Raw genomic sequence first — 21977 nt, 5'->3', positions numbered from 1 at the left:
ATGTGTCAATATTTTATGGGTCTCTAGTTGTATAAAAACTTGAATTGTACAAAGTAAAACATTCTGACTCCACAGAGTGTGGCAGTAGTGTAAATGAGTTTGATACTTTGGATTTGACATTATGTGTTTCCAGCATCATTTATAATCAACAGAGACTCCAAAAGTTTCCTTCAAACTTTTGCTTCATTTATTCTCATTTTAGCCTCTATATTAATTACATAATCTGCATAATCAAATTATTACTTATTTTACAGGTATTCAAAACCCATTTATTTATTAATGTCATTTCTCATTCAACTAAAATGCCTGGAACCAAAAGTATACTGTAATATGTTAATTATTAAAAACTCAACCAAAGTTACAAATTACAGAAATTTGCTTTTATAACTAAAATAAACAGGAAAAAGAACATTAACATACTGGCAGCTCAATCCTACAAACTTCAGAAGATAACAACTTTTATTTCAATTTCATAAAATTTTAATATTCCTTTAGTGTAATATAAAATATTGTTTACATATCAGACAACAAATTTCATGCAATATCATTTTAAGATCATTTTTCGTGCAACAAGTGTAGAATAAATATGTTTAAGTAGTAAAGGTTGTCCAAATGTCTTCACTGTATTTGTTCTTCTGTCATGATGTGAGTCAGAATAAAGTGTTTGCAGTTTTAAATAGTAAAAAAGTCTTTAGTAGAAATTGAAGAATGACCCCTAATGCTGGGAGGTGCAATTAAACCTCAAAAAAGTATATCATGTTCTTCAATATGATCTTATAGTTTTTTCTGTTATGTTCACAGGTGCAGCTCCAAAGCCGTCTGTCAAACTAGTTAAAACAGATGATGGGGTGCTGCTGCAGTGTGAGGTTGAAGGTGCTTCTCCACAACCTAAAGTAGAGTGGAAGGACAGTGCTGGAAACATCCTTCCTGCTAAAGAACCACAGGTCACAGAAAGAGGAGGAAGCTACAACGTCATCCTACAAGCTCCTTTGACCAAGACCGACACCTTCACCTGTGTAGTTACACAGGAGGAACTCAACCATCAGATTTCTGCTGACACATATGCTCTTAATGGTGAGATTCATCCTAGTTCTATTTTTATATTCAAATACTTTTTGTATGTTAACATTTATTCCGACTGAACACAAAGGAAAATGGGATGAAGACGTCTACACAAATTGAAAATGTTTTAAACTGGCTGTTAAATTCATTCTTATTCTGAGACTCCACTTCATTAATATACAGAGATAAGAGGAAGAATGAGAGGGTCTGGAGGGAAATAACAGGAAGAACACACACACACACACACACACACACACACACACACACACACACACACAGAGTCGACCCACCACCAAGAAGCACATAATGATTTTAATGTGGACTTCACTGGACAGCAGTCAGTGGAGGAAGAACAACTCACATTATTAACTTCAGTAAAAGTAGTGAAACCACAGAGTAAAAATACCTACAAGTAAAAGTCCACTTGAGTAAAATCAGTGTCTCACTGCATGGTACGGCTCGGCTCGGCTCGGCTCAGCCACTCAACAGTAAATGATTACTGTGTGTCTGAAATGGAGCAGCCACGTTGATATTTGAGCAGCGTTTGGTTGGTAGCTGCTGCTCATTTCCCCCCCTGTTGTGTTCATGTTGTTGTTGTGTTTCAGAGAAACTGTGCTCATTGAGAAGTGCAGCATGAAACTTTTAGTACTGAAACATTTGAGCTCTGTCTCCTGAAGCAGAACTTCTGCTGCCTTTTGGAGGTTTGCAGGTTGCAAATCAACAGTCACATTACATTTTTACCAACAAGCTTTTTGATGACGAGAGGCTGATGAGATGAAATACTCGCTCTTCAGATGTGTCACTGAATGGATGTTCCAACACTAAAGCTATTTTTCAGTGACATAAAAACCCTCTTGTGATTCCCAGCTCTTGTCACTGCCACTTGTTCACTGGCGTGCACAGACTGAAGGTCAGCCCCAACTCTGAGCCTCCTTTCTCTATAGTTTGTGGCTACTTTCCAGTTGAGATGGCAGCGTGCACAAAACGAGGCCTGTAGTGCAGCTCCACAGGCTGCCTGTACTGCCTGTTTGAAATCTCTTGCACCGGCTGTTTGTGAGTTCACACCTGGACAACTTCAATGTACATATATGTGATTATTGAACAAAGATTAGTGCAGCACCAAACTACAATGAGTTCCAGCACACACACTGATTGTTACAGTTGAGCCTGTTGGTGTAAATATGAGCTCATACTAACTACTAGGTGTGACTGTGGTTGAACTGATTGAACCAAGTGATAAAACTAGTTTGCTACATGAACACAATATATGAGCTGCTGAGTGAGTAGAAGAGCTCATAGAAAATAATCTGACTCTGAGTGACAATGACAACATGAACCATCAAACATCATCACAGCTTTGAACTCACTCTGACTAAATATACATTACTTTACTACTTTAAGGACAGTTCCTTTATATTTGACACAATAATCAGATATTGCTGAAAGGAGAAGTTAGGCAGCAGATTTCTCTCTGAATGAATCCACATTGTTTTTGTCAAGTCTGTTTTATTGAGGAAGGATTCCAAAATGTAGGACATGAGAGTGCAGTGTACATTTTCATTGAAGAGAAGCAAAGCTAATACAACAGATAGTATCAACATCACTTAACTGAACAACATATACTCTGAACTCACCCTCCCTCCCTCCCTCCCTTCTGCTCAGGAAGTACTGTACAACAATAAAGGTTGCAGTGGAAAGATAGTAAAAGAACAAGTGATGGAAATTGTATTGGCCAGTAAAGTACACAGGGAGTGTACATTATTGGTTGTTTCTCAGGTAGCAGACAAAGGGCAGCCAGATGTGATCAAACTGTGACTGTCTGTTCTTCAGAGAGAACCTTATTTTGTCAAGGTGAAGGGTGTTGGTCATTTCATTGAGCCACAGCTTCTGAATGAATCCATATTAAACATTCCTGAATACATCTAGACCAGGGGGTCACCAACCTTTTGAAACTGAGAGCTACTTTATGGGTACTGAGTCATACGAAGGGCTACCAGTTTGATACACTCTTCTGAAATAACAAATTTGCTCAGTTTGCCTTTAGTTATATAACATCATTAATGATTAATGATACTCATCTATGTGAAGACACTGATCACGTTAATGATTTCTCACAATAATTATCAACAACGACTTAACAAGGTGGGAAACAGATAATATCAATATTCAACTCTTTATTTCTATTAATCTCAGCAATTGTTTAAATTTTCAGATGATCCCTTCAACAACATTTCATTAGCCACTAAACTTTAAACAAATCATGAACTATGTTGCACCATGTTTGAAAAGGTTATCAATTATGTAATGTTTAAGAACAATCAACTTCCAAAGTCCAGCATCCAAGTTGAACGTTGCACTTAGTTGTTCAGCCATGCATGTTATGTCCACGTTCAAGAAAGGATTGGAGATGAATGACACACATGGCTCAAGCTGATCAAGGTCACAGAACCTATTCTCAAACTCTTGCCCAAGCCTGTTTAGGACTTGACAGTACTTTTCTGCAACTTTGTCGAATGTCTCAGATGCAGAAGCATTGTCTTTCAGCACCGACAGCACAGAGGGAAAGTGCAGCACCTTTTTTCTCTGTGAATGCACAGAGAAAATGTTCATCTTGGCTTTAAATGCATTTAAAGCACTTATCATATCAACAACAGTCTTACCTTTACCTTGCAGCTCGCAGTTCAAGTGGTTTAGTTTCCCAGTAATGTCCATTAAAAATGCAAGGTCAAGTGTCCCCTCTGTGTCCTCTAGCAGCGAGACGTCTTCGCATTTGGACTGCATGAACTCTTTGATTTCACCCAAAAGGGCAACAAACGAAGTAAAACTCGTCCTCTGCTGAGCCATCGGATTCCTGTGTGTAGCAGCAGGTCACCATATTCAGCTGACATCTCCTCCAACAGATCCCGGTCCAGCTGAACGACCAAGTTACCGGACATAGCCGACACTCGTCTATCCATCGTAGATGCCCCCAGTTGGACATCGGAGAGAGTGGAGATTCAATCAGTTCCATCTTTCTCAGTGTTAGCAATTATCATCATTGCTTCTTTGACAACTTCTCCGTCTGAAAATGCCTTCTTCTTCTTCTTTATCAGAAAATGTGTAGCTCTAAACGAGGCTTCGGTTGCTTTTTGGGAGTCTTTCGCCGGCCTCGTGAAAAAGACTGCTGCTTACCCAAAGCTGCCTTTAGCTCCCAGGCTTATTCTACCCGTAGCGCACTGCACGCTGGGTAGTTGGCGTGGTAGCTCTTGTGACACGTAATGAAGTGTCTCTCCACATTGTTCCACTTTGCCGTCGCCACAGTCGCCTCGCAAATGAGACACACGCAGGTTTCTTTCGCAGTAGTAAAAAAGAACTCTCCCTCCCATTCACTGTGAAAATGATACGTTTTCTTTCTTTTTCTGCCATGTTTTTGGGGTAAGAAACCGCGTTCAGCTCCCGATCTTCGCTGCGCCTGCGAATGCTGAAATTTTGTCATGGCCTCAAAACTTTGACCTTTCCAACTTCAACACTGGTGAGTTGTGCTATTTTTAGAACAGGCCTGCGGGCGACTCAAGTGGTCCTTGGGGGCGACCTGTGTTGGTGACCCCTGATATAGACAGACAGAAACAGAGCAACACCTACTAAATCTTTACAGAGGATTTGAGTCTGAGATGAGTATCAGCAGAATGTACTTAAAGAAGCAAAAGTATAATAAAAAAGTATTATATTTTATATGTTGATCATGTGTTTGTATGTTAGATCAAATTAAATAACTACATCAGTCTGATAAATGTAAAGAGTTCAATATTTCCCTCTGAAATGATGTGAAGTAGAAGTATAAAGTAGTATAAAGTGAAAATACTCGAGTAAAGTACAAGTAGCTCAAACTTGTAGTGAAGCCCAGTCCTTGAGTCCTCGTCCCCGTCTGTCTCTAAATGTTTGTTAATCTGAGTTATAGTCAGTGAGTCAAACCTGTCGCCAAAACCTGAATTTGAGATCTGAGCAGCACGACAATGTTGAGCAGAAATTTCTCACTGATCCAATTTCTGAAACGAGGTGTGTTTGATTTTAAAAAGCCTGTGTTTCATATTTCAGAAGAGTTTTTATATTAGTTGAGTGCAATAAAAAGTACTGTATGAATCTCAGGGAAAGGTTTGGACAGGCCTCATGTTTGTCTCATTATTGTTGGAACAGTTCACCTCTCGTCTCATTCGGGGCTGATTTGGTCAATGTGAAATATTTGATCAGAATTGAATTAGTATGGATTGTAGAGTGATTGATCAATTCAAATGATAAAAGATAACAAAGCTGTAGTTTTAAAGATCAAATAATGAGAATGCTCTCCTTCCTTTGGAGACAATCTGCTGTGTTCACACTGCAGGTAAAAGTGGCTCAATCAGATAGTTTTGCTCATATGTGACTCAATCACATGAATGTGATCTTTTAAACTCTGATTTGGGACAGCTACGTTCACACTGCAAGCCTTAGTGCTCAATTCTGATTCATTGCTCACATCACATTCTTTGTTTTGTTTGGCTGTTCACATTATGTTTAAGATGTGGCCCATATCAGATTCCAGTGTGAACAGGTCCCGGTCCTGAAGTGAACCGCGTGACCAACGTGGATCTAGAGTGACGTAAAAGTCACATGAATTTGAATATGACTGTTGTATGAAAGTGGCCCAAATCAGAATGTAAAAGATCAGATTCAGTGTGATTTGTGCTGTTCACACTGTTCTAAAACAATCAGATCTGAGTCCCATTAATGATCCAATCAATCAGATTTGGGCCACTTGTGTCTGCAGTGTGAACCAGGGTTGGAGTTCGGTGGGAGCCAGTGGGAGTGGAGCTCCCATAAGAAGGGGTCTGAGCTCCCATGAAAGCAGTAAAACCATCCATCTGTGGGGGGGGGTCACTAATACATTACCAACAAGCATTATTTGAATGCATTTTTCAATGTAATGAGGATTCTATCTCTCTGTACTGACTGCTTGCTTTCTATTGGATTTACCACTGGCACAACCCGATGCATCCTCCCACTAGTGGAGTGCTACATAGGATAGGGTACTGTGCACCCGCGCTCAGCACTGTGTAAATATTAACACCTCCTTTCATATGATAACAAAAAGGGTGGAAATGTGTTCTCCCTTTGAGTGACGGCTCTCTGTTGGCACATTTCAGTCTGTTCATACTTTGTTGCAACATCGTAGGAAAGTTTCAGGTTGTTGGAATCTACTTGATACAATTGTTGTAAGTTGTGTGTGTGTGTGTGTGTGTGTGTGTGTGTGTGTGTGTGTGTGTGTGTGTGTGTGTTCCACATTCATCATGCTGCTCACTTCAGGACCGGGACCTGTTCACACTGGAATCTGATATTCAAACAATAACGTGAGCAGCCAAACAAAAGAATCCGATGTGAGCAATAAATCAGAATTGAGCTCTAAGTGTTGCAGTGTGAACGTACTCCAGTGAAATCTTTCATCAGCTGCTGTTGGCTACAAAAGAACAATTGAAACCAATTGAATGATGAGTTTTCTGTTCTGGCAGCATGAGACTGTTGATCAAATCCACTCAGTGGCCCATTTATTAGCTCCACCTGTACAATCTATTAAGTAGATTAGATTCAACTTTCACATCACATTGTCATTGCACAGAGTACAAGTACTGAGACAACACAATGCAGCTGAGCTTCTAAGCAGAAGTACAAACAGCAGTTGAGTGCAGAGTGTGTCCATATGTACAGGGCTAATAAATAGAATAAACAGTAAGGGCTAGATATGAATCCACTGAGATATATACAGTATGAACATGTGCAGCAGTACAGTAGGCACAATATATAGTGCTGTATAAGTGGAAGACATTATATCCACAATAAACAGCTCTGATATGAATATGGTGGATACACTATAGATGATATATACAGTATGGACTGTAGTATAAATATGTAGATATTATAATTCAATACAACAGCTCTGCCATAAATTCCACCTTTCCAAAGTTTGTAATGTTCACTTTTTGTTGACTTTGTGAGAAATGTGTAAATGAAACTATATGTTTGTTACTGAGCTCATATTAAAGGTGCTGTTGTACTGGACTACACTATACTGAGAGCTGTTTCTATTTTATTGTCCTCCCTGTTTACACACATGAGAGAGACAGAATATTAGAATCCCCTCTGAATATAATGCAGTCCAGTACAACAGCACCACTAACTATGAGCTCAGTGATAACACATATGATTGAATGAACAGCTCTCTGACAGTGTAGAAACAAAGTGAACATTATAGACATCAATAAAGGAACTTAATGACACAACAGTTGTATTGATTGCATTAGATTGTACAGGTGTACCTAATAAAGTGACCACTGAGTGTTTGTGTCACTGACACAATGAAACACATTTTATATTAATGTAGTGTGATAGAACATATTGTCGACCTATCAGACAACAGATTTAATGTGATATCATTTCAAGATAATCTTCACTGTATTTGTTCTATCAGAAATAGTGTTTGCAGTTCACAAACGTTTGGTGGTAAGTTAGAAATGTTTACAACTTTAATATGATCTTATAGTTTCTGTTATGTTCACAGGTGCAGCTCCAGAGCCTTCTGTCAAAGTAGTTAAAACAAAGGACGGGGAGCTGCTGCAGTGTGTTGTTCGAGGTGTTTCTCCACAACCTAAAGTAGACTGGAAGGACAGTGCTGGAAAGATCCTTCCTGCTAAAGAACCACAGGTCACAGAAAGAGGAGGAAGCTACGACGTCATCCTACAAGCTCCTTTGACCAAGACCGACACCTTCACCTGTGTAGTTACACAGAACGACATCAACCATCAGATTTCTGCTGAGACATATGCTGGGCCTCTTAATGGTGAGATAGATGAAGCAAGTAAATGAAGCAACAAGCTACCAATCAATAACTCTGCTCTGGATTTCTCTCAGCACAGGAAACACACTGAAAGCTTTATCACTGAATCTACAACACAAACATTTGAATCTTCACATTTGTGGACAGCACTCAGTGGTGGAAGAAGTAATCAGATTATTTACTTTAAGGAAAAGTAGCAAAACTACAAAGTAAAAATACTCTGTTACAAGTAAAAGTCCTGCTTTCACAATTCCACCATCAGTTCAATATAAAGCAGCAAAACTATTATAAAAGTATTATATTGTGTACATTGATCACATGTTTTATATGTGAAATCAAAGTAAGTAGCTCTATCTGTCAAATGTAGTGCAGTAAAAAGTGGAATATTTCCCTCTGAAATGTTGTGAAGTTGAAGTATAAAGCAGCATCAAATGGAAATACTCAGTAAAGTAGCTCAGAATTGTACTTTTACTGCTCAGTGAAGCAGAAAGCGAGCTAAGCTGCACATTCAGCTGAATGGGTGATATTTGATTTGAACAAAGCTCATCAATACGAGCTGTAACAACAACCATGATCAAATAAAGATGTGTTTATAAGACGTAATCCAGAGTCCATCACAGCCTGGGCTCAGGGTGTAGAGAACTGGGCTGTACACACATTGTCACACACATTTGCAGATCTCAGGCACAGCAGCAGTTTAACACAAGTCCCATGGAAACAGTGTGAAGTAGAGGAGGCAGGACAGTGATTCAAACAGTCTTCTACTGATGAGCAGCACGTCTCAGAAACAGGACGATGCTACAACATCACCCTCCTCACTACTGTGAGCAGAACCACAACCAAGCTCTCAGCTGTGGACATTTCAGGAGCATACACACCTTTAGTTGTTGTCTGTGTGGCTGATGTCCAATCTGCTGTGTGTGATATACACTTACATTCTGAGGGTCACATTCACTCTCTCTCATCTGTTTCAGAGGCCCAACCCCCGACTGCAGACTCCACTGGATTGATTGCTGCTATTGTAGCTGCAGTTTTCATCATTGTTTTATTGTTGGTGGTGCTTGGTGCTGTTGTGTATTATTACAAGCATAAAAACACACAAAATCCTACCACAGGTTAGTGTAAATAAAACATTCTTTATGTGTATCTCATGTTTAGAGTCTTTACAGTTGTTTTATCTTCTCAGACATTAATCATTCTGTTGCTATTTACACTCAGATTAAGATCAAGTCATTTTTGATTTTCTTCAATATAACGTTATTTTGCTTCCTGCAGGTGTGGCGAATGGAAGCACTCTCACAGAAGAGCCCAATTCATCGACACCATTCAGGGAATCTTGCTGATCCAGAATCGTAACTATCTCTCCATGTGCTGTGCAGTTGTCTGCTCCAGTGTGTGTGTGCTGTAGCAGTTAAACTTTGTGAGAATCACTTTGAGTTTTAGACCATACTGTATGATAGTGAGGACATTTTGGCTGCTCCTCACTTTAATGGTTAAGACCTGGTTTTAAGGTTAAAGTAACATTAGTTTCAGGTTAAGGTTGGGGTTAGTCCTGTGGTTAGTTGTGATGGTAGCCAGGTGAAATGAAGGTTGTTTGGGTGGTGAATGTGTGTGTAGACAGGGATTTGTGTCCCATTACCACGACCACAATCTTTCCCTGATCTTAACCAAGTGTTTTATATCCTGTCCTCATAATGAGTTCTCCTTCTCAACATCACTGACAGTCAAATAACAGCATGCCTTATTGGTTCATTGAACATGGACCATTCACTTTAATATGCATTATTATCAGACCTACACAATAAAAGCTGCTTCATATGAAAGTACAGTGATAGTGATGAGACAGCGGTCGGTTCCATAGAGACAGATTGGAGTTAACAAGGTGACAACAGAAGAGAACGAGTGGCCTTTAATGCAGACAGAGCTGATTATTAATGAATCATTCTGTTAATGAGAATTGAATGAATAGTTTGTGTTGATATTGATATTTTGATATTTGCTGTGATTGAGTTCCACTCTTGTGCAGCTTTAAGAGAACAAATATTGACTAAACACACTTTTACTCTGTTATTAATGTGGTTGAGGACAAAGACGACTTCTTGCACTCTGTTCTGTTGCTTTTATTCTTTTCTTTTTTAGATGAATTTCATTCCAGGCAGCATAATGTAAAGTCCTAATCAAACTGCCCACTGGACTCTTGTTGAGGACATTATACTGTAGCACCTCGATGAATAAGACGGAGCTACACAGAAACAAACTAATGTGATAAATAATGAGACAGCAAAGCAGGATAATAGAACAAGTAATGACATCAAATAAAGTAACACACAGCAGAATTCAAATGGACCAAGTTAAAAAGGGACCTGATTAAAGTCAACTTCTGATAAAAGAGAATTTGATATCAGTGTTTAAAGCTAAGGGGCTCAGACCAAAAACGCCTCCTGATGGTCAGAGCAGCACCTTGCATGGTAGCTCTCTGCCATCAGTGAGTGAGTGAGTGTGAATGGATGAATGAGGGGCAGAAGTGCAGTATAAACACTGTCTATTTACCAATATTATCAGACTGCTTGTAGTTGTTAAAGGTCCTAACTGAGCTACACATGGCCATTAAAAGCCTTCACTGAACTAAAGCTGCTCTTACTGGAAATGAATGGGAATGTTTTGCAGCTAAAGTGAAATATAATGTGACTTTGTGTTTTATTGACATATTTGTGTTATTGACATTATTTGGGACAACCCTGTATTGTTTGTTTATTTGTTAAGGTGAGTCAGAGTGTGTCAGGTACAGTTCCACACTGAACTCCACACTCAGTGTCCAGTTTATTAGGTCCACCTAGCTAAAGCTAATGCAGGCTAATACAACAGTGCTGCATAATAAAGTGTTGCTGACTGATGTTTGAATTGTCTCAAAGTTCATGTATGTTTCTGTTGTTTGCTGATGATGCATTTGGAAGCTATCATGTAATCTCAGGCCGTGCTTCATCATTTCTATACAAACGTTTCAATAAAAGCTGAAAAATGTCAAACTGTGTGTTGGGACTGTTTTTGATGTTTCTGTGTGTTCAGACTGTTTTAGGTAGAATCTAACACAACACATCATGGATTGTATAAGTGATTTGTGGATTAGTGTTTCTCACACTCTTTACAGCAATACCATGCTCTCCCAGCTCCACTATTATGACTGACGTTAAAATACAGTAGTGTAGGCCGAACCTATTCAGCTATAGACAGTTCATGCAGGAGGCAGGTTTATTACTCATAAGAAAATTATTTATTGTTGACTGTTGTTAATCCTGAATGTAACTACTTCTACAGTAGCCCAGAAAGGACAAACCAAACACTGGCTGCAGGGACCAAGCCCCCAGGAAGAGTGTTGGTTGGTGCTGTGTAAGGTGATGAGACTTGGCAGCCGGCGGTACCCACCCATTATATCAGACCTCAAACAACTTCTTTGGAAATGTAAACCATACAAGTATTTTTTTCCTTCCTTTCTTTTGATTGGGCGTCATTACGACTGCAGGTGTGTGTCTGTGTGGGTGGATTTGGGATTTCTGAACTGAGACAGAAATAACTTTTTTTTTCTTCAACAAGATAGACATGTTGAAGAGCTAGAGCCCCATGAAGGAGTCATTCTCTCTCTCTTTCTACCTTGACTAATACAACTAACTAATACAGGTAACAAGGCCTAAAATATATATAAAGGCCAGACTTGGCAGCTGGTGGTAGCGACTGACTCTATGACTCAGACCTCAGACAACTTCTTTGGAAATGTAAACAGTAAAAGTACTTTTATGCTGTCCTTCCTTCCTTTCTTTGATTTGGCATCATTACAGCTGCAGGTATGGGTGGGAGAGTGTGGGATTTCTGAACTCTGTTCTCTTCAACAAGATAGACTTTATCCAGATGTTGAACAATAATGTAATCAAATATCAGCACTAGAAAAGACAAATATATAACTTATCAAAATAAAATGAACAGAACAAATAAAAAAATAATAATTAAAATAGTTCAGTGCTTAGTATCAGAAACCCCTTACTTATTGATAGTTGAAACACAACTGATTTAATAACTTTGGCTGTTGATATTTCTGATGAAATACTGTGGTGAGACTTTAACAATCAACCTTTCTCTGCTCATCAGCGTTCCTCCAGAATAAAAGCAAAGCTTTTCTTTGAAAAGTATCAATTTCATCATTTCCTTTCTGAGAAACTGCACTTAAAAGGTTTCGTTTCGTGGTCTGTCAGAAACTCTAGTGTTTCCTGTGTTACTTCCTGTTTTATTTTGTAGCATCCAGCATGCTGCTCCCCCTACATCATCAGCCTCCAGGGCCTCGTCCTCAACTGCTCTGCTCTTCACCTTGACCCCAGGTTGTCCCCCTGAGGTCTTCTCCCCCGTTCAGCTCCCCTGCCACTTGCATCTGATCTGCCTGTTTACCGTTTGTTACCTTGGTTTGTGGCTTACTGCCTGTTGTTTCACCAGGCTGCCTCTGTCTGTGCCAATTTGGATGTATTTGATGTTCTTCCTGGATCTCTGTGTACCATAACCTTTTCCTGGGAAGTAAAGATTGATTCTGAATACCTGTGTCCTGCCTCTGCCTGTTTTGCATTCAGGTCCTATTTTCTGTGGAATCTTAAAGACTTAACAATGCCTTCTTTTAAATCACGTTTTAAAAGCCATTTTATAGACTTTCCTTTATGTGATGTCATCTTTTCACTTACTTTTATCTATTTTATTTCTTTATTTCTTTTATTCTGCTCTCATTTTTGTATTTTTTTCATATTTATTTACATTTTGTGTATCACAGCTATCACTTTCACTGTACTTATCTTTAATCATTTCCCTCTACCATATGTTTCATCTAGTTCTTTATCTCTGTCTCTCTGTTGTTATAAAACCTTCTTAGTATCCTGTTATTGATTTATCTGTTTGATAAACTCTGCTTTTAAAAGGTGCTAAATAAATAAAGGTATTACTAGTAGTATTAAAACTTTTTTTTGCCAGTTTAGTATTGATTTAGTATTTATTAGTATAGTATTTCAATAAACTAACATTATAAGATACCATACCATACTATACTATACTATTATGTTCAACCATGCAGTAATACCTGTTAGTGTGGTTACAGTAATGTGTGTGAGGAGACATTGTCTGATCAATGATAAGAGCTGTCATACAAACAGCTGATTCAGACGTTTACTGTATTTGTCTTCAGTACTACTGGAGAGCCGCAGGGCCGATTTACAGCTGTCATACCAACTGGTGATTCAGACGTTTATCTTTATTGTTCCTGTTAAACAAACTGATAAACTGAGAGATAAATATCAGTGATGTCAGAGTAAACTTCCCCTCCATACTTTCTCTCTGTTTTACCTCAGTGAATCATATCAGTGTGTGTGACTGCAGTGACCAACGTTCCCCTCAGAGATCAACAGTTCCATCTGACCTCAGGTTAAAATGTGGTTACAGTAATGTGTGTGAGTAGAAATTGTCTGATCAATGATAAGAGCTGTCATACAAACAGCTGATTCAGACGTTTACTGTATTTGTCTTCAGTACTACTGGAGAGCCGCAGGGCCGATTTACAGGATAGATTACAGAACTGGGTTGGCATTTCTGGTTCAGCCTTAAACTGGTTTCATTCCTATTTGACTAATAGAGTCTTTAATGTCTGTATAAATAATCACGTTTCCTCTTCCGCTCCCCTGCTATGTGGTGTCCCTCAGGGGTCGGTTCTTGGTCCAGTTCTGTTCTCCCTGTACATGCTTCCTCTGGGTCATTTGTTCAGCCGCTTCCATGACATGTCATACCATTGTTATGTTGATGATGATACACTGATTTACTTTTCTGCAAAACCCAATAACTTGAATCAGCTGTCCACACACACATTTTATTTGGCCCTGATAACTTTGTCACTGCCGTTGATCAGTTTATTGGACCAAAACCCACTGCTAAGAATCTGGGTATCATCTTCGACCAGCATATGACATTTGACCTTCATGTTACAGAACTTGTCCAGTCCTGTTTCCTGCAGCTACGAAATAAAATCAAAAGATTCCTGTCCTCCAGTGATCTGGAACTATGAATTCACATCTTCATTTTCTCCTGTCTAGATTACTGTAACTCCCTCTACACGTGCCTCAGTCAGACTTTGTTAAACCAATTACAGTTAGTCCAAAATGCAGCCGGAACCAGAACCAGCCTTACTCCTGTTCTTGCATCCCTTTATTGGCTTCTGGTAAAGTTCAGAATCAATTATGAGATCTTACTGATTACATATAAGACACTTTATGACCCCCCAGTTACATTTCAGATCTCTTGTTCCTCATTCCACTCCTCGGCCACTCCGCTCCTCAAATCTCTGCCTTTTATCCGTTCCCCTCTCTACCTGTAAAACTAAAGGTGACATTTGCTGTTTTAGCCCCGACATTGTGGAACAGTCTTCCCCATTCACTGAGATTCACTGAATCTGTGGACTGTTTTAATCCTCTACAAGTCTTTTTATAGATCTCCTTGTTTGATTTCTCTTCTGTCGTGTCTCTTTCAATCTATCCTTCCCTCTGGTTTTATCTTCCTTTGTTTTTATTTACATGCTCCCTATGTTTGTGTTTTTGTGTGTTTGTTTATTTGTTGTTTGGAAAGCACTTTGGATCTCTGTGTCAAAAAGGTGCTATATAAATAAAGTTCTACTTACTTACTTACTTAAAGAACTGAGGTAACACACACACACACACACACACACACACACACACACACACACACACAGGTGGAGTGTGTGAGTCATTAACATCAGTAATATAAATGTGGAGTGTGTGAGTCATTAACATCAGTAATGTAAATGTGGATGTGTGAGCAATAGGAGCTGTAAATGTTGTCAAGTGAAACCAAAGAAAAGCTGAGAAGGTGCTGCTGCTGGCGGGGATGCAGCCACATGAGAGAGACCAGAGCAAAGCTGGGACCGGGTTTTTATCCTGATCGGTACGCTGCTGATGGTACCTTCAGGGACACACAGGAGAAACAATAACTTGTCCACCACATCAACATGTTAAACAGGGACCCTCACAGGGGACAATCTTGTTTCACTCAGTGTTTTACACACAGATAGGCCCTAAATACAATCCCACTGCTCAGGTGGAGGATTCTGACAGTCTGAGCAGAATTCATGAGTCATAGTTAATCTATGGACAGATGACTTTTATTGTGAAGGATTGCTGCCGGAAGTGTTGTCGTTGCAGTCTGCAGAAGCTGAGGAATAGAAAGTGTTTGTGATGGGGCCAATCCCGCAGTGAGGAGTGTCTGAGGTTCCGTTCTAAAGAGAGCTGATCAGTGAGCTGATGTTTCATCCTCAGAGGAAGACTATGGATCTTCTTCCTCTCGTGTGTCTCTGTCTGCTGACCTGGTCTGCAGGAACGGCTGCTGATCACAGTAAGAAAACTCATCACTCTTCTTTTATTTCTGAAGCTGTCTGAAACAGGAAATGAATGAGGCTGCAAACACCTGCAACTGCCATCGTGATGTAAAATGCATCCTGATAATCGATAGTATTGATTGACTTGATTCCAACTTTCTGATCAGTGACAGTATTTTAGGAGCTGCTGTGTGTGTGTGTGTGTGTGTGTGTGTGTGTGTGTGTGTGTGTGTGTGTGTGTGTGAGGGCGTCGGCTCCATCCTGTTTTGATCAGGTAGTTCATTGATGAGCTGCAGACAAACTCTTCTCTTTATGAATACTAATGAAAACTGTATACTGTATATATATATTACTGCCTGTTTATATCACAGTATACTGTATATATGTTACTGACTGATTATAAGCTGTTTAAACTGTATACACTGTATATATTAATGTACATACCTGTCTATAACATGTTCCATACATACATTTACTACATTACTGCACAACATGTTTACATTAGAGTTTATAGATTGGACTTTTATGTATTTGTTGGTTTATTTAACAGGTACACTGGTGCACATTAATGCCCTCTAGGGTGCTCATCCTAACCATGACTCAGCTGTTTCACAACTGTCTGCACTCTGATTACTTTGTTTTATATATATATATATATATATATATATATATATATATATATATATTCCCTCTGGCTGTAAATACCAAGAGGATAATTTCCATCTGTAGTCCCTGAACAGATGTTACACAGTCACCATAAAAACATTGTTACCTTACAGATCTTGTCCCAGAGTTCCTGTGTTTGTCATGGTTTCCTTTATTTATTGAGCTAATAAGTTAACATTTTAATAAATACCGGAGGAGCTTCACTTTTCTTTAGTCTCATCTTTGGGAAACCTGCGAACACAAATAAGTGAAAATGCACATTACATGTGCAGATAGAGAGAGAGAGAGGAAGAGAGGAGCTCAGTGCATCATGGGAAGTCCCCCAGCAGTCTAGGCCTATAGCAGCATAACTAAGGGATGGTTCAGGACTCACCTGAGTGCAGTGTTCTAGAGGGGTAATAGGGTACCATGAGCTCTTTAAGATATGAAGGGGCCTGACCATGAAGAGCTTTATAGGTGAGGAGGAGGATTTTAAATTCTATTCTACATTTTACAGGGAGCCAGTGCAGAGAAGCTAGTACAGGAGAGATGTGATCTCTTTTTCTAGTTCCTGTCAGTACTCGTGCTGCAGCGTTCTGAATTAATTGGAGCATTTTAATGGACTTATTGGGGCAACCTGATAATAAAGAGTTGCAGTAATCCAGCCTTGAAGTAACAAATGCATGGATTAGTTTTTCTGCAGACAAGTACAGAGAGTCCGTTGTCTGATGCAGTTAAAAGGTTGTTAGTAACTTTAACCAGTACCGTCTCTGTGCTGCCTTGTGGAACTCCACAGGTTAAATCTGCTGTGGATTACAGTGATTGGCCTCTGGTGTCAGATACATTTTATTATACAGGATTTAAACCAACTCAGTGTTAAACCTCAGATACCCACTGCTCAACCATGTCAACTGGTGGAAACTGGCATCTTATCTTTGTGTTTCTCTGGATCATTGATTCATTGCCAACTTTGGTCTCACGCTTACAAAAACATGTTGAAGCCACTAACCACATTATCCATATTATTTATGGTTTTATCGATATCAATAAAATACTGAGGGTAACTTGATTTTCTATGGAGCCATTTTGTCACGCCCATGGGTGAAACCCATGTGACATTTTTACCACCAATAATAATCCTAGCAGTTTCAGTAGGTAATCTGAAATCTGACTGTTCACTAAACTGCTCATAAACTGGTGTTTTTGAGTTATTGTAAATCTGACTTTGGTTCTACATATGAACACACTGATTATACAAGTGTTTGTCTTCCAGGTCCACCTGTCATCAAACTGGTGGTGATGGAAGGGAGTGATGCCATTTTACCCTGTTCCCTCGGCACTTCCAGCATTAAGGAAGAGCTCTTTGACTGGAAGAGAGATCGTCAGGAGGTGTTCCTGTATGATAAGCGTGATGAATACAATAATGGCCGTCCAGGTCAAGACCCACAGTTCAAAGGACGGGTCTTTCATTTTCCAGAAGCTGTGCAGTCGGGTAATGCCTCCATAGTTATCAGAAACACACAGGTGTCTGACAGTGGAACCTACACCTGTGATTTTCCTCGACATCAGCCACAAAGACGATCCCGCATTGAGCTTCTTATTGGTGAGTGCTTCCATCAAACAGCTGTAAAGATGCTGCTCATTCACAGACACAGAGACTGGTTCAAGTGTGCCACATGAGCTCCAGCTGCCATCAGACAGTCAGAGTAACACATCTGGACGAGGCCCTGTCCTGAGGACGGAGGCTGCTGTAGCTTTGTGTAGAAGCTGCATACACATTCAATCTGTGGCATTTCTGTTTCCTCTCTAACTGTTTATGTTTCATAGTGTGCTGTCCCTGTGAAACAAACAAACAGATAAACTGTTGGATAAACACCGGGAAGAGAGTCCCCTCCATACTGCTGAAGTTCTATATGTTTCCTTTCATTGAGTCATATTGCTGTTTGTAAAGTTCATTCTGAGCAAGGTAAAGGACGGCAGAAATAGTCCGGTTCATAAGCCCTATTAAACATTAACTTGTTGCTTTTACACTTAAGGTTTTATACAGATTAAACAACATGTTAGTTAGTGAACCTTAGAGGAGCTGGTAGGTGGATTATTTCACTGTTCAGCAGACACAGACTGTTTCCCCTGTTTCCAGTCTTTGTGCTGAGATTACCGGCTGTTGGCTGTAGCTTTATATTTAATGTACAGATAATAAAGTGATATTAATTTTACCATCTAACTCTTCACCAGAATGCAAATAAGCATTTAATATCCCAAAATGTCAAACAGTTTCTTTGGGAAAGCCCTGCATGTGGGTTGTTATAAAGGATGTCCTTATGAGAGCACTCACAGCTGGTTTGGAAAGTTCTGGGTTAACAGAGGAAGTTGATGATCATCAGTTTTGTGAGACAGAGGATCCACAACCAGCAGTGTTGCTGTAATAAAGACAGATTACTCAAAGATATCCTTCAACTACTTCTTAAGACCTCCTCCTGAGGCTTCTGGTCCAGCAGCAGTCAGAGGTTTACAATGAGCAGATCTGTGATGTGCCACATTTATTAACCATGTTTGATCAGATGAAATCTCTTCTGGAGGCAGCTGCTTCACACGGTGCTGTTAGATGTGTTTTCTCTTCCAGGACATAAAACCAGTCTCATCTGTGAATGTTCTGTCAGATTAAGATCGTTTGTGAAATCTAAAACTCTGGCTTCTTTTTATGTATTTAATCAGTTTAATAATCAGAATAACAAGTTTAATGTTTTCCCAGTATTATCTGTGTTCCATGTTGACAATGTCAGACAAACACTTTAACATAATTCTGTTTTATTTTGTCTTTCAGATCCTATCTTAAGAAACAGATACCCTGGGGTCAAAGGTGAGTCCTGGCTCTGATGACGTCACTCTCTCCATCTACATGCTGTGTTTTCAGTTTGGCTCCAGAGACCATTTACAACACTCATTCATTATTATTATTATTATTATTATTATTTATTTATTAGCTCTGTAGAGTCTGGACTTTAAGATTTACTCTGGACTTTATGTGACTTTGGATTTATTTTCTGTCTCTGAAACAAACAAACAAACAAACAGAGAGACAACATCACAATATTGGAGTTGTACTAAACATTTTAAATCAGCTTAAACTTTTCCTTCTGATTCTGTTTAGTTATAATGTTTCTAAAGTGTTTTATACAGTTTAATGTTTTTAATTTCAGGAATAATATATTAGTAATAAATCAATCTGGTAATATTTTATCTTAGTATAAAAACTAGCTGTGTGAGTTATATGTGTTTCCCCGTATATGAAGTTGTACAAAGTAACACATTCTGGCAAAGTACAGTAGTGCAAATTATTTTCATCATTTTAAATGATTATTTGTTTTCCTGCATAATTTATTATCAGTTATGACACAAAAAGTTTCTTGCATTTTGTTTCTTGCATGATTTATTCAAAATTTAGAATCTATTAACTATATTATCTGTGGGCGCCTGGTTAGCTCAGTGGGTAGAGCTGGCGACCCATGTACTGAGGCTGAGTCCTTGGTGCAGTGGCCCAGGGTTTGAATCCGACCTGCGGCCCTTTACTGCGTGTCATCCCCTCTCTGTCCATTTTTTGAAATGACCATTTACAACACTGAAACATTATTATTATTATTATTATTATTATTATTACTATTAGTAATCCAATCCAATCCACTTTATTTATATAGTACGATTTTAACAAACAAAAGGTTTCCAAAGTGCTGCACAAAAAGTAGTAGTAGTATTATTCATTATTATTATTAAAACATAAACAAAACAAAAAAAGAAATACAAAAAATCAAAAAGATAATGCACTCCAATTAAATCTTTCATCATCAAATTTATAAAAGCTATGATGGATTGCATTATAATGCAGTCCAATACAGCACCATGAATCAGAAATAGAATTTGCTGTTGTAAATAGTTGCTTGATCTATGATGTTCTGTCATGTTCTATTGTGTTCTTTATTGTCTGTTCACACTTTATTCACAGGTGCAGCTCCAGAGCCGTCTGTCACTACACTTGATGATACAAAGGACTGGGCTCTGCTGCAGTGTGTTGTTAAAGGTGCTTCTCCACAACCTAAAGTAGAGTGGAAGGACAGTGCTGGAAACATCCTTCCTGCTAAAGAACCACAGGTCACAGAAAGAGGAGGAAGCTACGACGTCACTCTCAACATTACTGTAACCAAGACTGACCGCTATCGCTGTGTTGTAACTCAGGAGGAAATTAACCATCAGATTTTTGCTGAGACTTCTGTGTATATCCAAGGTCAGTGATATTTTAATCATCTAATAATTTTATAGTGTTTTATATTTGTATTTATATTTGACAGCATATTTCACTGAATGAATCTCTATTAAATTAGGAATGAATACATCAGACAGACAAAAACAAAGCATTACCTACTAAACCTTTATAATGGTTCTGGTAAAAGTCTCCTCTGATTGGTTGATGGTCTGTTCAGTTGCATCCAGAAGCATTTTGGTCTTTCCCCGTTGATAACAATAACACCTCTTGGTAATCTAAAATGAAGTGAGAGGTTGCAGTGAATGGGTTTGTTGATGTCAGACTACAAACCTGTTGATTTACAGTAAAATAAATGATCAGACTTGAATCTGAGAACATGTTCTCAAAAGCTGAATGATGGACTTTTATATTAATGAGTTAAAAGTTTATTTAGCTTAAAGAGTCTCATAAATGAATCCAGACTGTGTATCATTCTGCTCCCATTGTGCCCCAATAACTGCAGAGCCGACCCACCACCAAGAAGCACATAATGATTTTAATGTGGACTTCACTGGACAGCAGTCAGTGGAGGAAGAACAACTCACATTATTAACTTCAGTAAAAGTAGTGAAACCACAGAGTAAAAATACTCTGTTACAAGTAAAAGTCCACTTGAGTAAAATCAGTGTCTCACTGCATGGTACGGCTCGGCTCGGCTCGGCTCAGCCACTCAACAGTAAATGATTACTGTGTGTCTGAAATGGAGCAGCCACGTTGATATTTGAGCAGCGTTTGGTTGGTAGCTGCTGCTCATTTCCCCCCCTGTTGTGTTCATGTTGTTGTTGTGTTTCAGAGAAACTGTGCTCATTGAGAAGTGCAGCATGAAACTTTTAGTACTGAAACATTTGAGCTCTGTCTCCTGAAGCAGAACTTCTGCTGCCTTTTGGAGGTTTGCAGGTTGCAAATCAACAGTCACATTACATTTTTACCAACAAGCTTTTTGATGACGAGAGGCTGATGAGATGAAATACTCGCTCTTCAGATGTGTCACTGAATGGATGTTCCAACACTAAAGCTATTTTTCAGTGACATAAAAACCCTCTTGTGATTCCCAGCTCTTGTCACTGCCACTTGTTCACTGGCGTGCACAGACTGAAGGTCAGCCCCAACTCTGAGCCTCCTTTCTCTATAGTTTGTGGCTACTTTCCAGTTGAGATGGCAGCGTGCACAAAACGAGGCCTGTAGTGCAGCTCCACAGGCTGCCTGTACTGCCTGTTTGAAATCTCTTGCACCGGCTGTTTGTGAGTTCACACCTGGACAACTTCAATGTACATATATGTGATTATTGAACAAAGATTAGTGCAGCACCAAACTACAATGAGTTCCAGCACACACACTGATTGTTACAGTTGAGCCTGTTGGTGTAAATATGAGCTCATACTAACTACTAGGTGTGACTGTGGTTGAACTGATTGAACCAAGTGATAAAACTAGTTTGCTACATGAACACAATATATGAGCTGCTGAGTGAGTAGAAGAGCTCATAGAAAATAATCTGACTCTGAGTGACAATGACAACATGAACCATCAAACATCATCACAGCTTTGAACTCACTCTGACTAAATATACATTACTTTACTACTTTAAGGACAGTTCCTTTATATTTGACACAATAATCAGATATTGCTGAAAGGAGAAGTTAGGCAGCAGATTTCTCTCTGAATGAATCCACATTGTTTTTGTCAAGTCTGTTTTATTGAGGAAGGATTCCAAAATGTAGGAC

General features: G+C 39.1%; 1 protein-coding gene across 1 annotated transcript in view; it reads left to right on the top strand.

Moving 5' to 3' along the window:
• LOC127371738 (neogenin-like) overlaps positions 1-21977 on the top strand; it is a 197338-nt gene that overhangs the window by 109526 nt on the left and 65835 nt on the right. The window contains exons 5-6 of the mRNA XM_051414732.1: positions 7631-7717; positions 20047-20235. Of these exons, the coding sequence (XP_051270692.1) occupies positions 7631-7717; positions 20047-20235 (276 nt within the window). The remainder of the gene's footprint in view (positions 1-7630; positions 7718-20046; positions 20236-21977) is intronic.

This window comes from Dicentrarchus labrax, unplaced genomic scaffold (genome assembly GCF_905237075.1).
Source record: "Dicentrarchus labrax unplaced genomic scaffold, dlabrax2021, whole genome shotgun sequence".
Classification (NCBI taxonomy): domain Eukaryota; kingdom Metazoa; phylum Chordata; class Actinopteri; family Moronidae; genus Dicentrarchus; species Dicentrarchus labrax.
The sequence above is the reverse complement of the archived record's forward strand: the minus strand, read 5'-3'. Positions and strand labels throughout refer to the sequence as shown.